Source organism: Ziziphus jujuba, chromosome 11 (assembly GCF_031755915.1).
Source record: "Ziziphus jujuba cultivar Dongzao chromosome 11, ASM3175591v1".
NCBI lineage: Eukaryota > Viridiplantae > Streptophyta > Magnoliopsida > Rosales > Rhamnaceae > Ziziphus > Ziziphus jujuba.
This window is the reverse complement of record NC_083389.1, coordinates 9,881,273-9,906,785: the sequence shown is the minus strand read 5'-3', so window position 1 is coordinate 9,906,785 and position 25,513 is coordinate 9,881,273. Positions and strand designations below refer to the sequence as shown.

General features: G+C 34.4%; 3 protein-coding genes across 6 annotated transcripts; 1 reads left to right on the top strand and 2 right to left on the bottom strand.

The window, feature by feature from the left end:
• Nucleotides 1-542: 542 nt before the first annotated feature.
• Nucleotides 543-10,752, bottom strand: LOC107432303 (uncharacterized). Of its 3 annotated transcripts, XM_016043414.4 has the most exons (15): nt 10,125-10,752; nt 9,871-10,005; nt 9,707-9,786; nt 9,488-9,571; nt 8,683-8,770; nt 8,381-8,541; nt 6,249-8,253; nt 4,952-5,262; nt 4,254-4,572; nt 3,904-4,059; nt 3,602-3,743; nt 2,460-2,536; nt 1,850-1,980; nt 1,588-1,696; nt 543-1,176 (listed from the first exon to the last, which is right to left on the bottom strand). In XM_016043414.4, the coding sequence occupies exons 1-15, from the start codon at nt 10,290-10,292 to the stop codon at nt 979-981; spliced, it is 4,164 nt and encodes a 1,387-aa protein (XP_015898900.3). In that variant the 5' UTR covers nt 10,293-10,752; the 3' UTR covers nt 543-978. The 3 variants fall into 3 exon arrangements, with proteins under 3 accessions (XP_015898900.3, XP_024935329.3, XP_048320895.2); XM_025079561.3 differs by lacking the exons at nt 9,707-9,786; nt 9,871-10,005; nt 10,125-10,752 and having other exon boundaries at nt 8,657-8,711; XM_048464938.2 differs by lacking the exons at nt 9,707-9,786; nt 9,871-10,005; nt 10,125-10,752 and having other exon boundaries at nt 8,683-8,711; nt 9,488-9,505.
• Nucleotides 10,753-11,283: 531 nt separating this feature from the next.
• Nucleotides 11,284-14,068, bottom strand: LOC107432291 (mediator of RNA polymerase II transcription subunit 7a). The gene is made up of 6 exons (XM_048464930.2): nt 13,831-14,068; nt 13,436-13,592; nt 13,050-13,119; nt 12,287-12,453; nt 12,127-12,200; nt 11,284-11,578 (listed from the first exon to the last, which is right to left on the bottom strand). The coding sequence occupies exons 2-6, from the start codon at nt 13,568-13,570 to the stop codon at nt 11,518-11,520; spliced, it is 507 nt and encodes a 168-aa protein (XP_048320887.1). The 5' UTR covers nt 13,571-13,592; nt 13,831-14,068; the 3' UTR covers nt 11,284-11,517.
• A 6,596-nt stretch (nt 14,069-20,664) lies between these two features.
• Nucleotides 20,665-25,005, top strand: LOC125419287 (IQ domain-containing protein IQM6). Of its 2 annotated transcripts, none has more exons than XM_048464903.2 (9): nt 20,665-21,098; nt 21,660-22,195; nt 22,320-22,497; nt 22,584-22,649; nt 22,767-22,855; nt 22,969-23,056; nt 23,289-23,528; nt 23,637-23,738; nt 23,976-25,005. In XM_048464903.2, the coding sequence occupies exons 2-9, from the start codon at nt 21,732-21,734 to the stop codon at nt 24,756-24,758; spliced, it is 2,010 nt and encodes a 669-aa protein (XP_048320860.2). In that variant the 5' UTR covers nt 20,665-21,098; nt 21,660-21,731; the 3' UTR covers nt 24,759-25,005. The 2 variants fall into 2 exon arrangements, with proteins under 2 accessions (XP_048320860.2, XP_048320861.2); XM_048464904.2 differs by having other exon boundaries at nt 20,667-21,098; nt 22,383-22,497.
• The last annotated feature ends 508 nt before the right edge of the window (nt 25,006-25,513 follow it).

Genomic DNA, 25,513 nt, shown 5'->3' with positions numbered 1-25,513 from the left:
AAATTAAAAAAATAATAATAATAAAAACATAAGGTTGGTATAGATATTGATGTGCTCAACAACTCTCAAAAGAAAAGCGAGTTCTAGTTTTGGTAATACTCGTTTAGTGAATACCAATAACATTTTCAACTTTGATGTCAAACATCTGTTAAATCCCAAATAAAGAAATGAAAAAAAAAAAAAAAAAAAAAGCCCCGAAAGTTTGCGTCCTCTGTTAAAAAAATACTGATAAAGAAATGTCTACAAGATGTCATGCGAAGTGTCAAGATTGATCTTGTACGGTCCTTATAAATGGGACTCTCTTAAGTGGCTGATCATCAATTGAACGTTGAATGGTTTGGTTTAATTAATTTCCCTCCATAAACTCTGGATCAAAAGTCGCCCACAGAAGATGCAGCGCCACGCATAGAACCCAACGTTTCCATAAAACAAAATGAAACTTCTTTTTATTATTTTCTAGACAAGAATGTTACAATGCCCTTCTACTTTTGCACCCACAGATTTAAAAAATAATAATAATAATAATAATAAAAAGGAAAAAAAAAAAAAAAAAGAGAAAAATAAAATAATAATAAGAAGCATCATCCGGCAACTCATATAGAGATCCTTCTCAACTATATCTCCCCCATACAGTATATTGACAATAAATTACAAGGTTACAGCAAAAGAGAGTTGCCCACATGTAATTCCACACTCATTCCTTTTTGCAGCTGTTGCACCACTCTTCAGAGTAGAAGAGAGAATGTGAATTGGTGAAACATTTTACCGAGTAGGTTCCCACTATGAACAGGAATGTACTTTTGCAGCAGTATCTTCCGACTGATGTATGGTATTCGTTTTTACAAGTCAAGCACTTCCTTTGCATCAAATTGGAAACAGGTGAGGATGTCAGCATATAAACTGGGTCAATTGCTTACTGAATCGGATTACTCGTGAAGCCATTTCCATGCAACAAGAAATTGAAGGAAAGAAAGATATTTAGCTCAAGGCATAATGAACTCGCTCTAGGAGTCGCACAACCTCATTCAAAGGGATGGATGAGGATGACCATTTCAATTTTGACCTTGGCGTATCTTTGGTGCCAAGAGGAAATGATAATATAGCCTCTTGTTGCAGATTTGTAAGCTCCAAGAATTGAGCAAGCATGTCACCATCAAGTATCTTAGGCACTCCGATCTGCACCAACTCAAAAGTAAAGAAAGACTACATTAAAAGACACTAGAATCTTACTTTACACAGTAGAGGTTGCTTCTACAAATACTGTTTTTGCTTACTCTTAAATCTACAAAAAGAAAATCTAGTATTGAACACAATTATGTTTGCGACTCTAATCACATACACCATTTTTAGTGAAAGCATACTAAATAAAGCTAGAACTATCTTTAGTTAAAATTAACTTTTGCAACCATACTATTTCACACATAAAAATTTAGTTAAAGCTCATTCTACAATCAGGGCCCTGATGAATTTGATACGAACAGAACTTCCGATGCTATATTTTAGGTAGTTCAGTTGTGTCTATGGCATGCTGATGAAGACATAGCCAAAAATACAAATAAAATAGATTTAGATATCCAGTTTATTCACCTGGTTTTCACGGCTACGGTACTCATTATGATCGTTTCCGAGGATAGGAGCTGTCAATCGATGAACAATGAGTCTAGCTTGAACAGCTTCTAAGAGTTCATATTCTTCCCTACAGGAAAATAATGATAGTGGAATAAAGCTTAGATTACACAATATTTTAGCTTTAATCACAACTCTGGATAGATTAGACAATCCTCAACTACCAGTAATATTTGTAGTAAGGGGGTAAGTTATAGCAGATTCCTTCTAAGATAAACCATACCTTGATAGTGGAATAAAGGTAATAATGCTTCCTAGCAATGTGCTAGCTACAAATGTGTTGTGCACCGAGTCAATATTCTCATTGCTTCCCTTCAATGCATCATCAGCTGGAAGTTTATAAGAAAATGAACCCTACAAGATAAACATGAGAAAAATCACAAGGATGGATATTTAAAGAGTAAACAAGTGCCTACAAAATCCATAAAATAACATTAGCATTTGACGACAAATTTTGGAACTTCAGAATCAGAATCCAGAAATTATGGAAGAGGTTAATTACAAATCTATATGGACCAAGCACATCACCATAGAGTCTCCATTCTTGAGACAATCATATGACTGACCCTTAGCTTGACCAGTTCCCTGACGCTAACCATTTAACGTGCTCTTTACATGATCACATCATCCAGATAAAATAATATATAATGTAAATCAACAATTATTAATATCTCTAGGCATATATTTGAAGAGCATGTCGAACAATAAACATCCCTTATAACAAAATGCTCTCCTACCAAGTCACGAAATCTGTTTTGTGCTTTGACGTTTCAACATATACATCTTTGACTCCATGATGGTATTAAAGTTAACATGAAAGTACAAAGATGTACCTTTCTGATGCTCATAGCTATTTCACCCATATAGTACGCACAGCTGACTGCCAAGTTGCACTCTGGACTTGCATTATCTGAAAAGCATGGTATTTTGGCATTTATTTTCCATGAAAATAAATACAAATAAAGTGAAGACTAAAACTAATAAATTTGTTTTGACTATATTTGAGGATTTTTCATCCGACCTGTGGTGTTTTCTTCTAACAATAAACCCACCTTTCCTAATAATAATAATAACAAACTAAAAAATTGGAAGTTTATACTCAAACGACCTCTTCATTTCCAGCTAGGGCACTAATATATCACTATTATGATAGGATCCTCCATTTTGACATACCCACACCTTGATGGTTGGATATGGGCTATGGAGTAGATCAGCATGCATAGTGAAGGTTTATCAGAAGATGAAAAGCTTTTTTTTCTTCTTTTCTTTTCTTTTTTTTTTGGGGGGGGCCAACTTGCAGAGGAAACGTTGGTAAGGGCTGTAATAGTGAAAGAAATATCAAAAGGTTTTTTTCAAAAAAAAAAAAAAAAAAAACAAAAACAAAAACAAAAACAAAAAAGAAGAAAGGAAAAAAGAAAAAAAGACAGAAGAAGAAGAAGAAGAAAAGAAGAAGAGATCAAAGTTCTTTGGAGAATAATAATGTATTTCGCTTCATTATCTTCAATCTCACCTTGCCAGAATAGGATGGGCTTCCGGTACTTTAATTACATAATAGGTTTCCTATATTCTCAATAATTTTCGTTTCTCATATAAACATATGTGGGTAGGTGTGGGTTGGCTCTCTGTGGGAGGAGGGGTGAGGCCGCTAATGGTACGTTAATTACTCCATAGTTTCCTATATTTTCAATAAATTTTTCTTTTTTTCTTTTTTTTTTTTTATATAAACATGTGTGTTCACGCGTGCGAACACGCACGCATGCACATATACGTGTGTGACATTCTAAGCAGATTGCGTTTTTATATGAAGACTTGAGTGCAAGCACTTTATTTCTCTAAATCTTTAAATTCATCATACAGAGTATTCCAACAAGGTCAAGTTTACATATAAATATACTTTGTTGCTTTAGCTTCTTGCAAAAACTAGAGCTACTTTTCAAACTCAATGCATGGAGATGCATCCTTAGTAATTTCTTACCTTCTAAACGATCTGAGCATGATAGCACAGCGATGCTCCCCTTCCGATCTGAAACAACAGCAGTATCAACATCCATCAGAATACAATCTGCAACTAATCTCTGTGATGGATCACAATAAAGTTGCTCCAGTTTTCTAGCCTCCTGCATAGAAGAAAGATATCAAACAATATCAACACAAATATAACAAATTAAAAGCAGTAACCCTACTATTCCGATAAACAAGATAGATTAGATTAGAAGCAAGAAAGAAACACGATTAACCCATTTAAACAAGATTTACTAACAGATTAAACTTGCTCACCTCATTGTAAGAATAGAAAAGTATACCATCACGGCAATCTCCGACAGCAATTCTTGTATAATGTGCAGTCAAAGAAGTAATCATGAAGCGTGTTCTCCCTACAGCTAACTTTCTAAACTTTTGGCAATTGTCACTAGGGAAACCACATACAAAAAACTGTAAAAAAGGAAACCAATATCCTTATAAGCAATGGTCATCAAGTAATTCAAATTCATCATACATCTGAACATATTTGATATGTAGAAGTACACACACACACACACACACACACACACACAATCACATACTAAATTATTACAAAAATATGAATAAAAATTTGAAAAATAAGAAGAAAGTTAGTTCCTACTTACAGCATTACCAGCAGATGCCAAGAAGTAACGATCAAGATAAGGACAGATTGCGAGTACCATTCCAGGCCATAAAACTGAGCAAGACAATCGTAACTGCCACGATTCAGTTTCTTCAAGTTTAATTCCATCACAGCTAGTGTTGTCATCTGGGCTGCTGCAAAGACTACTGCTAGATAGTTGCTCTGTGGCATATCCAACAATTTCACGAAATGGTGAAGCCCGTTGAGAAGATGAACCTGCCTTTGAACCTAGTGTCGTTGAACCACTATCTGAATTTTGCATGTGTTCTAGGCAGAGAACAATAAGACGGCCCTTGGTACTGTTGAGAACAATTCAGTTAGGATGGAAAGCTTCATGAAGCTAAATGCATAGAAAGGATAAATGATTTCCAATGAACATGATACATATTCAGTGAAAATTACATAAACTTCAAAGCTCATGAGATTTTTCGTTTCCAAAGCCACATACACTTCTAAGCACTTATGCATGCAATAATAAATTTTCTATAATAAGTAACCATTTACATAGGTAGAAAGAAGAGACATTCCAAGTCAATTACATTAACTCTATAGACCTTAAAATTGTCCTCAACAAAAGCAAGCCATTAAGTGATAAGGCATTAAGTATTTTTAAAAAAACAACATAAAAAGAAGCATTACTATTTGGAAACCAAAAAGATATCGAATTAGATGGTACACCTCTCAGCCTCACCACTCGGCATTATTGCTGGACCCGAAGATCGACTGGTTCCAACAATGAGAACTTGTTCATTTCCCACCCTCACTAACTGCATGGATTTTCCTGTTTCTCCGAGATCAAGTTTAAAAGATGATAGCACTGTACCACTGAGAGGATCCACGCAACATATATCAGATGAACATGTATCATTATTCAGTTCAGTTCTCATCACAATCAACAACTTGCTTTCACTATGATATAGGACCTTCCGAGGAGTGCCTTCTAGACTAAACTTCTGCACATTAAGCCTCTTACTCTGCCCCATCTCTACCTACAGCACCATAATGTACAAACTAGTATCAGAATGACCAACTTTAAAATAGAATTTACTAACCAACAGTCTATTCATTATACTGCCAGAAATTTATTTATTTATTTATTTTTTTCCTTATGATAAAAGAAATGTCAGATGCTGCAGCCTATAAAAATAGTCACTTCAATTAAGAAAAATAATTATATAGAACTAATAGCAAATGTAACGATATGTTAAAGGATCCATAAGCGCAAGATTCTTGACAGCATGAACTTAATACTTCATAGAGCATAAATTAAAATCCGATCATCCTGGAAGATAAATATAGACCTAATCATGATCAAATACTTTTTGTATCAACTCAAGTTTTCAGAACTAAATGGAACAATGAAATCTCAAACCTGAGATCCTCAGAGCATATAACTCTTCTACCCAAATCTTTAACAGATCTTTGTTTCCAAATTCTACTAAATAATGCCTATACTTTGTACACAAGTAGAACAAGAAATAATTACATATATAACTATATAGAAACTATTAAAAAGAAGGGAAAAGAAGTGAGCTCTACAAAATGGTTCCAATAATAATCCTAGAAAGCAAAAATAAACTTATATACGTTTCCATAATAAATGCCTAAAATTCTTATCATTGAACTGCATGGAATGAGTTGACAAGTCACAACACAAAGCATCATTCTTACAATTCTATGAACAGTATGCGACTGCTGAGAATTGCATAGCATTACATTTGATTCAGTCACTGTAGCACAAAAAGTTGTCAATTTTACAAAATTTAAATACTTATATGAGATCATAAAGATTTACCAACCCAACTTAGGGAATTAAATTTAGAAAAATATTTGGTAATAGCATGATATTTCTTTTCTTATATAATCCAAGCATCATAAACATAATTTCCAACAGTTAGAAAACAAAGACTAGTTTTTTAAAAAATGAAAGAAGAAACCCAAAAACAGCACACGATAATATAATCAAAATTCTTACCAAGTTTAGGCTGTTCTCTGCAACAAACAAAATTCCCTTGGGGCACTCAACTGAACATACAGGAGTTACATGTGTTGAAGACTGAAATGAGATAGATGTATAAGAAAGGCTATGCTTTGCAGTATGCAACAACCAAGGTCTGTCACTTAGTGTAATTATATCAGCATCAAGTGAGTCACTCAGGGGAACCAAGAAAACAGGAGTGATGCCAATGCGACGTATAGCAATCAATTGAAGAGTTATAGGAAAATTATAATTTGTCTTTTCAGATAATTGAACATCAAATCTTTGGAGGCCAAAAGCATTTGATGCTGATATGGTCAGGTTGGCAGCTTCTGCATTAGCTAAAAGGGAACAAGCAGGATTACGACCAGGTGTTGCTGATGAAGACATGGTCGAGGTAATGGGCCACTCAAACCGAAGCAACATTCCATTTCTCAATCCAGAAAGAACATAAAACCGATCAACTAATACAAGCCTTACATCTTGAGGGACGCAACCACTAATGGCAGTTCCCAAAGTATTTGTCAATTCAATTGTCCCAACAGCAAGAAGTCTTAGGCCTTTATCAGAATCAAAAGACAAAACTTCCACAGAGGGTTTATGTGTGCCAACAACAAAGCATTTACTGATGTCGACCTCAGATGGAAGGGCTGACACACAGCTCTTATCCACCAAATTTAAGGGTGGATTTGTATGCTTTCGCTCAAAACATTTTGGAGGGATGGAAACACAAGATAATTCATAATGCAATCTTAAATGTTGCATTTCATATATTTCATAGTGAAATGCCGACAGCAATCTGACCCCAAGAATGAACAAAAAGCATGGACTAGACGTTGAAACAACTATCAAATTATCTCCAACAGCCCCCAAATTAATACCCATACCATCTGGAAACCAAGATGTACATACTGGAGACGGCAAAGGAATACCTTCGGAATGGGCAACCTGGGTGGGCAAGCAAAGCCGAACTGCATGCTGGTGAATCTGGACCAGCAGCCCATCGTTTACAAGGCCACAAGCCAAAGTACAAACATCAGGCTGGAAACCAACTGAATCGGTCACATCGATAAAGCTTAAACCAACTGACAGTACCCTGGTTTCTTCAACAAATGATAGCACAAGAAAAGAATGGTATGAATCACTTACTTTCATTCTAACTGTCCAAGTACCAGTTATTCCTTGATAGATAGGGGCAGTCTTCAGTAGCTTTTCTACACTGATACCACTTCGAATGATCCTTAATGAACCCTCTGGGACCACTCCACAACAAGCAAACATTTGATCCTGCTTTTCATCATGCCAATTGACAACCGACATATCCAAGATGGGGGAAATGTTTTGAATAGGATTGCTGTATACCAGCCTTTCATTTTCCAGCTTCAGAACCATCCCATCCCCCATCTCCACAAGAGAAGCCACATAACCGCCTTCCACCCACAAAACCGCCTTGCATGGTAAACCTTTATAAAGACAATCAGATTGCTGAACCTTAAGGCCATCAGAATCAATGTAAAGCTCCATCAAGAAAAACTCTCCAGTATCGACACAAAAAATCATTCTTGGATTCTTAGCATTTCCTGGTTCCCAACTCCATGCACATGCACGTTTGTAGGTAGAATTTAAATTGTCACTGTCAGCATCTATACACATGGGATCATAATCCCTCAGCTCCAATAAAGCACAGGCGGCAACATTAAATAAACCTTCATCATCCACATCATGTACCCTACATGACTCGTCCACAAAATTCTGCTCCTCAACTGCATTAGGTGAAAAATTTAAGTTTGTTCTATACACACAACAAGGTGCATGAGCATCTCTAAGATTCATAATGAGAGCATCACCCACCCTAAAGATAATGGCAAACCCATAACAATGAGGAACTTCAGCAACATCATATGCGAAAGGTCCAGCTTCAACATACTGCGACAGAATACAAATAGAATGATCTCTAATATTCCATCCCAATAATAGCAGTTCAGTAAGAAGTGCTCCTCTCCTGTAATGAGAAAATAATTGCTTTATATTAAGATCAACACCAGAAAAAAATTAATAAATAAAAACAAGAAAGGCAAAAAAACTTTAAAGCATGGAACCTCAAACTCCCTAAACCATAATTATCATACCTATTTAAAAGAATGGCAAGTACAGGATCATGCCCCTTACTTGGTTGATTAGGATCTTTCGATATAAAGCACATGCTCCATATAGTACCAGATATACTGTTTTTATGGACACTTCTAGCGGTAATCACATCTGCTTCGTTCTCGGAAGGATACATTATTTTCTGAAGAAGTGTCACACGGCAGAAAATCAGAATCACTTAACATGGAAAGCATATATTTACAATGAAAAAAAAGTTTAATGTGTTGCTTTTTCTAATGCAAACAGCAGCACAAAACCTGTCGTAAGAAGCAAGTATTTCAACCTTATCAATAATATCACTGCCTGCAGACACTGAAACAGAGAACATAGCCAACCGGTTTTCATAAGCACTAGCAGCAATGAAACATCCACTGTAAAAATAAGAGTAAACAGATGAAGATTACAGAAAATCACAAAGAACTCCAAAATCCATCTTTTCTTTCATTTTCGATGGATCAATTCATGTTTGAGTAAGTAGGGAAACAAAAAAAGTAGAGAAGAAACATGTATCATACACATACACACTACTTCCAAAAGCTACATGATATTGGTTGATAAATTGCGATACAAAAGAGGTTGCACAAGAGCATTCATATCTAATTATAACTCCAGAAATGAATTATCAAGATGATAAAATGATAAAACATAAAAGTGACTTATGACACAGTGGTATAGAATTCTTCAAAACTCGCCATATTCAATAGTCTAAGTAAATCACATAAAGCTTCATCCAGAGGAGGGTATACACAAGATTAGCCCCATGCACATCGGGGTACTGTCAATTTAATTATTAAATTTTCAATTGAAACAATTAACTTCCTACAGTTTTTCCATTATGTTAGTTAACCCATCCATCAATGGAAACCGTTTGTTAAACAAATTTGAGGTACACGAACAAATTATTAAATACTCAACTGACATTTTTATCACTTGAATAGGACTTCAATCAAATTTAAAAAATAAAAAATAAAAATAAAAATAAAAATTGTCGATTCATATAACAATTAAGAAACAAATCGTTCCATATTTCTATAATAAAGCAAGTATAAGCCAAAGTAAACACACACAACATAAGGTAATAGACTAACCTGGAATCAACAGCTAGCATTCTTCCAAGCTGATTCCTAGAGTTTCCAGGATTGGAAAGTTGAACTTGCGTTACTGGGAAGAATCTATATGAACAGTCCATATAAAGAAAAGATTATGAATCACTTCACAAGAAGTAAAGTGAAAGATAGAAGACTTAGCAGAGTCATGTCTTTCTTTTCAACAAGCAAGAATGAACAAAGGGATAAATTTAAGATCACCTGTGCATTTCATTGCTAAAAGAGAGAAACGAAAGCTTCCCAGAATCAGAAATAACAATCAACAAGTCTTTACCCAGCATCTACCACAACAAGAGCAAAAGGACCATTATATAGCATTTATATAAATTCCTTTCAAAAATTAAAAATTAAAACAACTGACTAACCTGGGGATTACGAGAACGGAACTTGTCATTCCAGGGTAAGATGGCAAGGTCTTTAATTGTACCAAACACAGGCTGTTCGCTTACGGATTGAACTATTCCATCCTCACCAATTATTACCAATTCTATGGAATTCTCCTGAATTCATTTAACATTAAATCCAATTCAGAAATCACACTAGCAAAAGTTGCAGAGTTGCAGAGGAGAAGAGTGAGAATAGAATTAAAAAAAAAAAAAAGAAAAAGACAGAGGAGGACCTTTCCAAAAACGACGTCAAGCGAGCTTGGAGAGCGGATGTGACCATAAACAACCTGAAGAACGACGCTTCCTCTAAGGACGCACTTAGCCAAGTAGTGATTACTGCTGGAGGCCGATGACGATGATCGTGACTTGGCAGACGAGCATTCTTCCTCCGATACCGCCATTACCGTTGCTTTCTCTTAGTTTTTGTTTTTTTTTTTCCTTTAATTTTTATTTTTGTGCCAATCGCTGAATAAATAAAAGCAAGGTAGAGAGGTGTTTGTTTCTCGAGAAAACTGAAATATTAGGGCAAGAAACTAGTGAGGGAGAGAGGGGGGAAGAGAGAGAGAGTTTTCTGTGTTCTCATTCAGAAGGAGGAGCGTTCAATATCATGGTTCCACGTGGCGAAACAGGAACATCCCCTGCGTCCATAGCTGAGGCTGTACGTGTGTCCGCACGCATGTTATTAGCGTGATCTCTTCTATGCAACTTGATTGCCAATCTTCACTGTTCAGTTACCGATCATTGGACATGCTTCGCTGATCGTCTGACACTCGGTTGGGCCTTCCCCGATACCGGGGACCACTTTTCGCTTCTTCCCTTTTCTTTTGTTTTCCTTTTTTCTAGATATATACTTCCTTCTCAATTTTGGCTGAATAATCGTCCAAAAAACAAATATATATATTACTGGCTGAATAAAAAAATAATACATAATAGTGGATCCAGATTTTTGGGCTTTGTTGTTAAGAAGTAGCCCAAATAACCGGCACATTAATCTTAACAAGTTTGGGCCTAATGAATTCAGCCCACCAACAATCACTTCTTTTTAGTATAAGGGGTTCCTTCATTTTCAAGTTAGGTTTTTCCATTTATTCTTTTACTATGGAATGGAGTATTCCAACTTTGGTATTTTACAACAAAAAAATAATGAATTCAACATCCATATTGGTTTAAATTGTACTTATGTTTAAGTCCAAAAAATTTATTTGAAAGAAATATTGTTAAAGGTTGAATGAAAATCATGTATACACCCACCACCCAAACAAGCAAAACAGCTGAAAGCGAAGGGAGGAATCTCAAATATGAGAATACCCCTGAGTGCAGCATGTGAAACCAGAATGTTATATGGTTCCATTTGGCGGTTTGCACCCATTTTAATTTTATCACTTGCAGGACTAAAAAATTAAGACCTTCCTCACATTACCTTTAAAATTCGTACAAAATAATAGACACGGTAGGTGTCAAGGATGATTTTTTCCCTTTCTAAATTAGCATTGAAAGACACAAAAGAGAACCCCGGGTTACAAAAAAAAAAAAAAAAAAAAAAAAAAAGGAGAAGCAAAAACAGAAACAAAATCCAACAGCAGCTGAACCACGCAAGCCTTCCCAATTTCGACACCAAGTATGAAATTAATGTGCATCCAAAGCTCCCAGAGACTCCTTGAGAAGTCTTTGTGCCTCTTCTCTTCTCCTAAACAATCAAAAAACAGTGAAATGGAACAACAGTTAGGAGAAACTACGTACACAACAGGCCACATTGCGGTCTGCATGTGGTCATGCTGTTGGTAGATCTGAGGAAATAATAAACACTTTCAGTAATTACTCTGACCATACACGCGTCGCTTCTTTTTAAAGAAAAATTTATAGAAAAATTCCTCACAGTTTAATGCTAACATCTGCAAATAACTAGGCCGTAAATAGCCAAACCCAGTACCAAACTGCTCAAGCCTAATTTTATTTCTCTGATTTTTCTTTCTTCAATTCTTTCAATTGTTGATTTTAGCTTGAAAATATATGAGCTAAGAAATAGAAATGTTTTTTCTTACATCCGTCAAAAGAAAAATTCCTTCTGGGCTGTACAACAGGACACATTGAAAAATATACATAAAGAGCAATAGAAACTATCAACTCAAATGCTCAAAGGACAGAACAATTTTCTTTCAAATACTCCAAAAAAACAAAACAAAATATTTTATCTTGATACGCTTATCAAACATTTCACATATTATTAAACCATACCTCTTTATATCCTCAACAGCTTGTTTACGGCGCTGTATCTGGAGTTCTAGAATGTGAATAATAGTTGCTCTAGCCTGTAAGGTAAAGAGACTACATCAAGGAGCATATTCTCTTAAAACGAATTGAAACTGATATTCCACTTGTTGAGGTATTATTATACCTGATGAGGCCGTAATGAATTAAGAAGGTGATGTAAGTTTTTGAATATAAGAGATATGTCCTCCACTCTCCTAGCATATTGTGATGGTCTCTGAACAAGAACATCAGCTAGTTCCAAAATATGAAGCTGTAATTCCCTGTTAAGAGACCTCAGTTCCTTCTTGTAATCTATAAGGAATTATGATTTTTGTCAGAGGAGCAAAAGAGAATCTATCAACATTCCCAGTTTCTTTTTCATCATTGATATTCATTCTTAAAATAACAATCAACTAAAGTTTAAAAACCCAGCAACATAACATTATGTTATGAATCCCCCCATTGTCCATATTTTCTTGTCTGGAGGTTAAAATAGGACCCAGTGGTTCATCTCTTTTAGTTGATACCACTCTTCTTATTCATATTTACCTAAAATGACGGAACAAAGAAATCATATCTCGGCTTGCCTCTAAATGGACAGTAAACTAATTTTTTCAATGCATAATGAATCTCAAATAGCCAAATCATGTAAAAAATCCATAATGAAGACCACATCACTTCCAACCTTGACGTACTGTCAAAGCTAAAAGATTAACAGAAATATTATGCTTCATTACCATTAGCGTCACAACTATAAACAGTCTTATGAATTAACCAACCCTTATACTAAATTTGGTGATCAGATAATGGTTTGGAGCATGACGGCATTCAAATTAATTCATGCTTGCAAAAGTAATACTTCCACCTGAAATACAGACAAGCTAAAACCAGAGTGGAGGTAATCTTACCAACATTTGGTCCTTTTGGGTACAGCTGTCTCACACCCTGCTCTTCCAAGCTCGGAAGCACGTCATCAGTCTAGCATAAAAGAAACAGAAACAAAATCATCGAAAAGAAAATTTTCAAACAAAATTCAAATGCATCAAAAAGCAGCAACGTCTTTCTAAGATGAAAAAAGTCCAACAATTTTTCCTTTATTCAAAATCAAAATTTCAATGATGCGCCAAACATTGCATTCCTTGCCCCATCCCTTCAGCAATTTTCACCAAACTATTTTCCTTCTCACATCATAAGTCCATGAACAAATGGGTCATTAAATTCTTCTGCTTACAGTACAATTTACAGAGTTCAAATAAATTCTGAGAGAAGAATGAGAAGAAAGAGAAGCACTCACAGTGTAATTTCCACCAAAACAAACGTATGTCCCTTCAATTGGAGGAGGAGGCTCCGGAGCAGATTTAGGGTCTTGAAGATAATCTTTGTAGAGCCTGTAATAAGGCGGTGGTGGCGGGTATGTAGCTGTTGCCATTTGCAGCACTTTCTGACAAAACCTAAGCACGCAAAAAAAGCCCAACAACACAATTTAATTTCTAAGCTAAAAGATTAGATTAAAATTAAACGACTTCGTAGAAACCCTAGCTATCATTTGGTCCCTCATAAAACGCGAACAAAATTGACTTTTATGTAGGGAATTGCTACTTGTGTAAAAGTTAACTTTCTGTTCGTTCGACGGGAAACATAGAGAAATAGAAAAGGGTAAAGAAACCGAAAATTTTCATCGTTCTCTACCTGAAGAATGTGAACCTCTCTAGTCAGTAAATTTGAAATGTACAACAAGGTTGGCTTTGACTTCCGTTTATAAAGACGAACACTTAACAATGAATGCCACGGGCTTGAAATTTTTCTTTCGATTTTCCCCTCCTTTCTCAGCAACCAAACACTGCCACAAGACGCAGAGAGCGAGAGGGAGCACAAAGCTCTTCGACGACGACGAAATTGATAATTAACAAATCAAGCCTCCATATCAAGTGCGGTGAATCCAGACAATCAATAATACACCTAAGGCTCTTAATGGCATCAAAACCGTCCAGACATTAGACTCGCGGTTCATATCGTATCAAACGCCTACGAGTGGGACCCACTTAAAAATTTCACGTGGAATAGTAGTATTATAGTAGAGAAAATTTATTATTTAGTCAATGGGACAAATACAGTTAGAAACAGTTGGCTTAAAAACAGAGAACGAAACCGCTAATTTTCCTAAGCATCTCATCATCAAGACTTTGTGAAAATCTGCAGGTGTTCTCGAAAATGAAAAGTAATTAATTTTAAAGAAATCGTTAGAAATCTAATTTTCAAATTGCTCGGTTTCAATGAATTTCCATTCCTTTTGCGATTATAGAGATGAAATTGTTGTTGTTATCTTTGCAAAATGTTGTTCGAGTTCAATTGTGAAAATTGTGCTTATCCAGCGGTTTATTTTTATTTATTTATTTATTTTCTTTTGTCACTTTTCCCATTATGGAAATGTTTGATCTGATTATTGTGGGATTTGAAATGATAAAATTTACCGGGGTAAAGCGTTTCTGGAAAGTGTAACCAATTTTTTCTATAAATGGGATTTGAGCTTTATAATAGAGTTTAGAATTCAGGCTTTATCATTGACAATAGAAAGATAGATGTTTGAGCAAATGCAGCTCCACATTGATCATAGTAGGAGCTTTCAGCCAAAGATTATGCAACAATAAATACTTTTTTTTTTTTTTTTCACTTCAGACATAGTATAAAATGAAAATATGCAGAGGATAAACAATCATTTCAAGAAAAATATCTGGAAGTTATTAATATTTGTTCTGTTTTCTTTTTATTTTTTTCAAAATTCTTTATGTTTTTCTGTTTAATATTTAGAAATAGGGCTCCTGCATAAGTGGTTTCATTAGCCATATGTTTTTTTGTAGGTATCTTCTAGCATGGACCATCTTGAAACTAGCACAGAACATATATCAGAGAAGACAGAAGATGGTAAAGAGGGAGGTCCCTCATTCCATTTTGATCTTTATGATACAGAAATAGTTCACAAGATAGCTCAAGCTTTCCTCACTGGACTAGCTACAGCTTGCGTGGACACAACACGACTGGTGATATCTTCAAGAGCCCTGCTTCAGTGACCATTGATATGAGAAAAGAAATGGTGGACTATATTACTAAAAGAAGCAAAAATTTTGGTTCCAGAGTTTGTTATCCTAGACCAGAAATGATAGACTGGGGTTTTTGATTTCATTGATGAGTTTGCAAGTTCAAAGAGAAATTTATTTAGTAGGGTATCAAGGTGGATGGAAATTAACGGGTTTTGCAAATTTTGTTTTCAAGTGCAAAGTATATTATATTTGCTTCAAGCAGCCAAAAATGAAAATTTGGATGTAAGATCGTTTTACTACCGAAAATTTGGTTGCACCTCTGCCTGAACATTTTAAGCACATTACAGCTAATAAGAACACTTTTTAGGTTTTTTGAATTGATAGTGTGATGTTGGCTATGTATTTTCTTCACTTCCTTTGAACATTGTACAGGAATAAGACTGGCAAAAAACATATTCTGGATAAGTCGTTATTACTTGTTATATTTTGTAATTTGCACTCAATTTCTCAAGTTCATTAAACCACCTTCCTGTTTATTTCTAATTCTAGTTGGAACCATTTTTTATACTGCATGACAGGCATCATCATCTAATGGGTTAGCAGAAGCCCGAAATCTAAGATCCTTAACCTCAAGAATCAAGGATCTTAAAACAAAGCTAGGACCATTCGAAGTGAAGAGCAAAAGCAAGGATAACGAAGAAAAGAGTGTGGAAATTTCAAGTCCCATAAATTCATCAGAAAAGGCTGAGAGCTGAATTCATGGCGGTCAATTATACTATGTTAGCAAACCTTATTCATGAAATGCAAAAAAATAGTTAAATCCCATCCAAGTGGAATATGCAACTTTTCCCTTAGATTTTCACATAATTCTCTAAACCTCTTTTGGTTTAAAATCTTGGGTTATCTTTCTTTCCTCCTCCGTATTCTCTTTTTGTTCTTTTTTTTATTTTTTTATTTTCAGAAATGGCTTCATATAGCATTCTTTTCCCCCTATATGATATAATAAAGTAAATAGACAGACTTATTGTTCAATTTGGATATTTGTAATGACAACCGGTGATATTTTCCCAGAATTACCTAGAATATTTTTACATGGTCCCTTACATTTTCAGGTCATGTGAATGTTTGCTTCTCAATTGCTTCAAGCAACCGCCAGAAGAAAGTCCTACTTATGGCCTTGAGCTTTGCATCATAGACATTGGCTGCAATGTTGGGCATTTCAAGTAACACAGCATATATCAAATGGAACGCCTCCACGAGCTCAAGATTGAAATGCATATGATACGGCATGTGTTGTGTCCTCTCGAACCTTTCCTTAAGAAGAAGGGCCAGAGAAAGGCAGAGAAAAAAAACTAAGATAATTTGATGAAATTTATGAGTAAATCATAATCTACTTGGATAAGTTAAAACATTTTTATTTCTACTATAAAACAACAACAACAACTACAACAAGAATAATAATAATAATAATAATTCAGTTTTTGATATAAAAAAATATGTTTAGTTACAAATAGTTAAACGACTTGATATTGTTTAATGGATGTTTTCAGCTGGAGTCTAATAAACAATGATATGTTAAAAATACATAAAATGTAATAAGAGAAACAAAAGTGGTAGTGTAAATAACAGCACTCAAGGTGTTAATCACATTTTTGGACTCGTTTGTTTGGCCTCCAACTTCAAAATGGCTGTTCTATTTTCAGTTATTTCATAAACAGTGACTGGTTTGCTTCTGGTTTCAGCATAAATAAATTGAAAATGGAGATTCAAGGGACGTTTCTTTTAACCCCAATGACTCTCTTGTGCTAAAATTTAAACTATTTTTTGCCATTTTGTTGGTTTCACTCATTTTATTGGGGTGACCACAATATGGCCCATTGGGCAGTTCTCCAACAGAACTGAAAAAACCCATTCATGTTTTTGCTTCAGCCCAAATTAAGCCCATTCTATCACTCAATTGTCTTCCCAATTTCAGCCTACTCCTTATTAGGACCAGGGGCAATAAATATATATGTGGATATAAAGTGAAGCTAGATAAAATTTCAGGATAAGTTAAAAGCATCTATGTATAGATGATAAGAGTAAGCTTAGATGTCAACAAAAATATAAAATTAAGAAATTAAAATTAATAAGAAAAAATGAAATTATTACCCTTAAAATAAATGAGATGCAAATAATCCATAAAAAGGCATAAAGTTACCATCTATCCAACAAATTGCTAATTCCCCTATAAATTTTTCTTTATCTGTTGGGGATAAGAGGGAACTCACTCGAAAATTGTACGGCGTTTCCTGAAAATCTTAAGGGCCATTTTCTGATATGGTTTGACCAAACTTTATGACTAAGAGCATTCAGCTTTTGAAAGCCACAAAACGCAAACGACTAAACGGAGAGTGTCGGTGCTGTGTGAGAGAAGCGCGTTGTTGGACTTAGACATTGAAAGGCAAAAGCAGCATTCTCAGATTCCTTTAGATTCTGTCGAAACAAAAACAGAGAGGTCTACTACTGGAAAGTATAGCTGTCCGTAATACGAACTATACTCCAAACGCCGCGAACCAAAAATAATAGTAATTTTTTATTAAGACACACGTGCCCCTATGTACCTCTTGGTGCTTTCCAGCTGCACTGACTTTTATCTGAGCTTAATTCTGTTGATTACAAAATCAATCCTGAAACAGGTCATAAACATACCATCCAATAATCACTCTAAAAAGAAGTTCCACCAATCCCTTCGCTAAACAGAAGCAACTAAATAATGCTCAACCCACCCTAAACTCAAAAAAAAAAAAATATATATATATATATATATATATAATACACTTCCTTTAAAAATATTAAAAAAAAAAAAAAAAAACCACCTCACCTCCTATTTTCTTATGATTCTCTCTCTTTTGTCAGCTTCACATTCTTTGGTAAACTTTTTAACTGAAAATTTGCCTAAGCCACCATTATGAACCAAAGAGAAGATATTACCTAAATGTATGTTATGTTATCCTCCGTGACGTTCCATTAACATAAACTGAATAACCTATAATTATGGACAATGTTAAAATAAAATGTAAGGAACCCATGAAACAGATTTTTGAAAGATTTGTGACTTTGCATTAATGATAATATACATGCAAATATTGACACATGAAAAAAAGAATAATAATAATAATAATAATTCCTAATCCAAAAATCCTATTTAAATTTGCGGAGGTTCAACATAAAGCCACGTCTCAATGTGGGCTCCACTACACTTCAATGAAAACCGTACGAAATAAGTACATAGCTGTCTGCATGGGAATATGGAGCCAACAGCTGGCTCATGACGATGCGGTGTCAAATGTTAGTTTGACTTATTCTACAGCATGAACCTCACATCAAATGAGAAATCGGTGGGGACGTGGAACAAAAAGCGGGTGGGTCTGGTACGCTTTTAATATAGAACAACCTCGTTTTGTAAAGAAGCATTGTACTTTTGTGTACAAGCATGGTGTAGCGTTAAAGTGGGCGGTGATGGGTTGACTTTGAGCTCTCTCCGACAGTCATTATTGTTATTCAGAGAAACAGTGTACGGTGGAATAAGAAATCATATCCACCAATTAAAAAATAATAATAACAGAAACCTAAACTGCGCCGTTTCATAGCTGTTTTTTCATAATTACAATTTACATTAATTGTTTGGTTTTTAAAGTAAAGAATTTATATAAAAAACAATACCCAAAAAAAAAAAAAATTTTGGATGTAATTCTTTATTTTTTCTCAACAACAAAAAAATTGCCAATTTATTTGTTCTATTTTTTTTTAATTATGTCATTAATTATTTGATCTGTTCACATTTTGTTTTTTATATATATTTTTTCCTTATGGTATGCTTGGATAAATATAAAATTATTGAAAATCTAATTCTTTTAGAAAAGTGATAATTTTTTTTTTTATTTTGATACTTACTATAAAGTGGAAAAGTGTGGATCCAGGAAATTAGATTTTCACTAATATAGAAAAATATATGAAAAAGTTATTTTCATCTATATAAATGTTATTTTGAAAATTCCAAATAAAATAATTTTAAGTTTTTTTAAAAATACATATTTATTCTTAATTTATTATATAATATTAAATTTAATTACTTATCAATTCCATTTTTCCATTACTCACCAAACAGATCAAGAGAAAAAATAATTACCAGAAAACTAAATATCGAGAATCAAATTTTCTCTCAATTTTAATACTTCCCAAACACCCCATTAAATCTATTCATAAGGTTAGGAATTCTGTAATGCATGATATATCTTTGATATAGTCATTTCTTTTTTATTTTTATTTTCAAGGACCACATTTTTACTGTTCATAAAAATGATTACCACGGAAATCTCTATACAGGTCATAAAAGTTAATTAAAGCAGTTAGTTGATAAACCTTAAAATTAAATCCTTAATGTGATCTATATTAATATTAGAAAATGGTCAATTTGCCAACTCAAAGTTGTGCTGTGTCACTGATCTTATCCATCCGGGATATATAATACCTCAGTGGCTCAACTAAATCCTAATTACCCATACATTACAGAATCTAGTAGTAGGTACTTATATTCTCCAGTGACCAGTTAAGTTTGGCCATCTATGTTTTTTGGGTCACCCCCACCCATCTTAGGCAGATCTTTACAAAATATTGTATATGTTAATATAATATTATATGCTTTAATTAAGTCAAAAGGACTTACATTACATTTTCCAAGTGCCAATGAAATACAGGAAATATAGTGAACACATAATTTTCAAAACAAAGATGCATACATACACCTGAGCTATACAAATTATCATCACCATCATTATTATTATTGTTGTCATTATTTAATTATATTGAATGTCTTTGAAAAAATAATCCAATTAGTAAAAACTAATGTCTGTCTGTATCTCTCATACAAGAATTAAAATTTAAATTCTCCGCATTCAATATCACATATATATATATTAAAAGTTTAAGTATTTGAATTTAGAATAATTATTTAAAGAAATAATAATTCTGCATAAATATAATTATACAATTAAGCATTTTAATAATCTATGACATTATGTATTGTTTACATAGTTACCTTTAAAATCGGATTTTGGGTTTTAAGATGGATCTCAAGCTTGCCAACTTTAGTGTTCTGTTAGCCTATCCAAGGAAAAATAAAAACTCAAATGCTTTTTGTTCCAATGAACAATATGCTTGTGAAAAAAATGTTTCTTTATTTCAATTAAGCATAAATTAAGTATGTTTAAACAATGTTTTTTGTTCCAAATTTGTTAAAAAAAAATATAGAAAGTTATGGATTCATTTTTCTCTCCAATAGATTTTGCCTTCTAACAAAAAGGACGCTCATTTACTATTTATCTTAAAATCACCATTGTCTAAAGTGCCTCATAAACTCGTCTGCACCTTAACAGAAGCAGTGATCAGAAATACAACTTTTATATGTGGTTGAGATCAGTACAAAAAAGGTATTTGAGAGACTGCCCATCTGGAACTAACACTTTTTCCACTCTCTCTCTCTCTCTCTCTCTCTCTCCCCACTCCCTCCCCCTATATATAAATATCGCAAGAATAGCATCGTTAAGAGCCAAGTTAGCGGAGTTTTGCAAGAAAGAGAGAATTTGCGCCACAGAGAAAGAGAAAGAAAAGCTTTTCTTTCTCTCCATTGAAAAACCAACTCTCTGTAAAGATTGAACCTCAACGAAAGCTAAAAAATTTCATCTTTCATCTTCCCCACATTTCTCGGTCTCTCTCACGTTGTTACCTACCAACCCCATTTGGTCATTTCTCTTTTGGGTGGGTTTCCTTTCTCTGAATCTTTCTCTCTCTTCCTTTCCTTGATTCTCTCTTTCCCTCAATCCTGCCTTAAACAAAGTTGCCATTCTGATTTCACCTTTGTCTCCGATTAAGGAAAAGGTAATGTCTATTCCTTTCTTTGTTTTTGCTGCTAGTTGTTCTTGTAGTTTTTTTTTTTTTCAAAAAAATATTTTATTGTTTTTATCTTCCATTGCATTTCGATGATGAATGTAACACATTATTATTTGGTCAAAAATGTACACAGTTCTATGCATTTTTGGTGCATTAAACCCAGTTGATAATAATTGACCTCTCTGTTTTGTTCTTATGCCATTTGATTTTAATGGGCACCAAAAGATTGCATCTCTTGGTGTTTTCTTGTCATACTGTTTATTAGAGTGTAACATTTTGTACAAAACCCACATAGGCGTTTCATAAAAAAGGGAGGAATGCTAGGAACGCTAATAGATAGTTTACTTTTCTAGCATTTTCCTTTCCAATAAGTTGAAGGGCTATGTTTTTTCTTGTAATCTGTCTTATACCTCCATTAATGGAAAAAGTAGAAGGACTATGTGTTTTCATCATAAAATGAGCATTGGCTCATGACATGGAAAATACCAAAGCTTCATGCATATGCTATTCTCTGACTCTCTACACTTTTTTTTTTTTCCCATTTCACAGGTATCGAGACCCCATAGATCATAAGATCTTGGTTATTTTGGGGTGTAAACAAAGATATCCAACTACATTCAAATGGGGGTATCGTATTCATGTCCTAATTTTGATGATTTGGATAGTCGCTTTGAAGCTGTTCTGGTGAAGTCTATTAATTATGAAGGAGGAGATGGGAGGAACCTATCACGGTCGCTCAGCTTCAATGGCCGTGATTCCAATCCAACACCTACATTGGAAACATATTCTTCAGAGAAGGTGATATTTCATGGATCACTAAGCTTTAAGGGGAGCATGGTTTCCAACAAAACACCCGGGACAGGTGTGAAAAATGATGTGTCTGGTAAAGCATCAACCCCGAAAGTCCAAGATTTCGGAGACGAAATGCCAAGATCAGAAGATAGCTCTTCTGATGAAAATATTGAACCCCCACCAAAGGAGCCAAACCATAGATATCAGGCTGCATTGAGGTTGCAGAAAGTATATAAAAGTTTCAGAACTAGGAGACAGCTAGCGGATTGTGCTGTTCTGGTGGAGCAAAGATGGTATGCAATTACATTTCTTTTGTGCATTCATGGAGATCAAAAAAGCCGTGGAGTTTTTATTGATTTATTTATTTTCCTACTCCAAAGAAAATTGAACAAGATTATGTTTTGTTTGGTGTCCTAGCTTCCCTTGTTTGTCTCCAGAACAATGTTGCAAGATTTGTGATTTTAAGGCTTGCCATTGTAGGTGGAAGCTCCTAGATTTTGCTGAACTCAAACGGAGTTCTATATCGTTTTTTGAAATCGAGAAACCTGAGACCGCTGTTTCACGTTGGTCTCGAGCAAGAACGAGAGCTGCCAAGGCAAGTATTTAGAACCACAAAGTGCACAATTCTGTTATTGCTCGGTTTTTTGGTTCTAAATTTCTGGCGCTTCACTTATTTTGCAGGTTGGGAAAGGCTTATCTAAGGATGCAAAGGCTCGTAAGCTTGCTTTACAGCATTGGCTTGAGGCAGTGAGTCTTATTAACATAGAATCTTTTAGTCAAACTACAAGTTGTTTGTTTGTTTGTTTTTTGGATTTTTTTTTTTTTTTTTCATTTCTCCTTGATTGAGTTCCTTCTTACTAATAGATAGATCCGCGACATCGTTATGGTCATAATCTTCAATTTTATTATGCCAAGTGGCTTCATTGTCAGAGTAAGCAGCCTTTCTTCTATTGGTAAGATTACTTGTAAACACATACAGAACCATTAGAAATTTTTTATGTGTTTTACAATTAACAACACTAAACACTTATTTCGTATTTATGATATTTTGACATTGAAATTGTAGGCTCGATATAGGAGAAGGAAGAGAATTCAACCTTGATAGATGCCCCCGATCGAAGCTTCTACAACAATGCATCAAGTATCTTGGTCCGGTGAGCCTAATTTTCTCTTGTGATTTATCCTAAGTAGCTTCTGGCTGCAAAGAAAAGTTGGTAAAAAAAAAGAACATAACAAGTTAAATGTATTCAGTTGCATAAAGTAGTCATTTCTTTTATAACCTTTCAGAGCTTCTAAATGGCTCATTTAAAAAAAAAAAAAGAAAAAAAGAAGAAGAAGAAGAAAACGAAAATCTGTGTACTGATAACATGCTGATTGATTCTGCAGATAGAAAGAAAGGCTTATGAAATTGCAGTGCGGGATGGGAGGTTCATGTACAAGCAGAGTGGGAAACTTGTTGATACAAGAGGAGAACCAAAAGGTTCTAAGTGGATATTTGTACTTAGCACATCCAAGACCTTATATATTGGGCAGAAGAACAAAGGCACATTTCAACATTCAAGCTTCTTGGCAGGTGGAGCTACATTATCTGCTGGAAGATTAAATGTGGAAGATGGAATTCTAAAGGTAGGAAAAGCAGAAATTTATCAAAGAACTGTAAAAGTACATATGAATTCTTTATGTTCTAGACTATTATCATACATAATGAAATAATTTCATTTTCCTCTTAAATAGGCAGTTTGGCCTCACAGTGGTCATTATCTCCCAACAGAAGAAAATTTCCAAGAATTCATGTCATTCCTCGAGGAACACAAAGTGGATCTAAACAATGTAAAGGTAGTATACACAGACTTCAATTCTCATATAATGTCGACAACAAAATTATCTTGGATTTTTTTAGGAGGAACTAATAAAAAGTCCATCTTTCTTCAAATCATGATTATTTTGTGAATTGGAACGCATGTTTGTAAATTGTAGCTTCCTGTCTTCCATTTCGATATGTTCAACACATTCCTGTATCATGACATACAGCAACTAACTGATGTTACGTTTCTCCCATGTTATATCCACCAGAAAAATCCAAGTGAAGAGGAAGAAGAAGACGTTATGAAGAGCAATGTTGCTTGCATGCGAAGCATTCAATCAGAACCAGATTTGTCTACGGTGTCAAGAACAAAGAATGTCGAAAGCTTTGATCAAGAGAATACCAGTTCAAGATGTCAGGACTCTAATGCAACAGAGAATCCCAGTATACCAAAGATGTCCAGATTGCAGAAAAGACTAAGCAACCAAATAGCCAAACTCGAAATACCACAGAAAAGTAATGTTTTTGACATTTTCAAGAAGGATTCACTCCCACGAAGTTGCCGCAATCTTCAACCAGATTCTCCTTCCGAAGATGGTTATGAAACAGCTGAGGAATCATTTCTTACAGAGGAAGATTTCATGTGTACAAAAAGGAACTTGTTTGATGATGAAGATCAAGAAGAAGACAACGAAAAACCGATCCCAAAAGAGAAAATCATGCAGAGAATAGATTCACATAAGGGAATGAAATCATATCAGTTGGCTCAGCAATTAACTAGTAGATGGACAACTGGAGCAGGACCAAGGATTGGTTGCATGAGGGATTACCCTTCGGAGCTTCAATTCCGGGTTTTGGAACAAGCAAACTTGTCTCCAAGATCAAAAGGTGTTAATTCATCTTCGAGGAACTTAAGCCGGTTCAGTCCAAGGGTGGTTCCAAGTCCACCTTCTTCATGTAGAGAGACTTCTTCTGCTGCTTCTACTCCATGCAGAAGTCCCATTTTCCAAAATCAAGTGCTACTATCTCAGACAGCACCACCACAAATTTGAGAAACATATAGGATTTGTTTTGCATTCTTTCTTTCTTTTTTTCTTTTTTTCATGTGATTCTTTTATGAAAAAAAAAAAAAAAAAATTTACTCCATAGATCTTACGGTAAAAATTGGGATGAGAAATATAAGAGGGTTTTGCTTGCTCCACTTATCCCAAATTCATTTTCTTTTCTTTTCTTTTTGTTAAAAGATAACACAATTTTATAAAGTTGAGAGTATATTATAATTTCTAATATCGTTATTTATTTATTTTTCAATGCAACGTAAAGATGTGTATCTATTACTTTTTTTTGTTTTTTTGGGACAATTGTGTATCCATTACCTTGCTGTCGCTGTAATTGCCTCGTTCCAGCTCCCAAGCTGAGTTTGTTAAAAAAATTAAAATAACAACCACATTGCTAAATGCATATAATACATTTTTTTTTGTTAATTTCGGTTTTTATTTAATTTAATTTAATTTCATATCATTTTCGTTTAAATGAAGAGACATGTTATTATTATTATTATTATTTTATAATGGAAAAGAGTGACATTACTTTTCTTCTTATTAGAAAATAAAAATAGTAATAATAATAATATTTTTAAAATTAACGGTCCGCGCTTGGGCTCACTCTGTTGCAAAAGTTTAGTAGAACCGTCTGGTCTGAAGAAAGAGAATTATAATTACCCACTACACCCGCTGATCTACTTACCGCACCCACCTACTGCTCAAAAGTCACTGTCATTCCGTCAGCCTCCATCTTCCATTTCTCT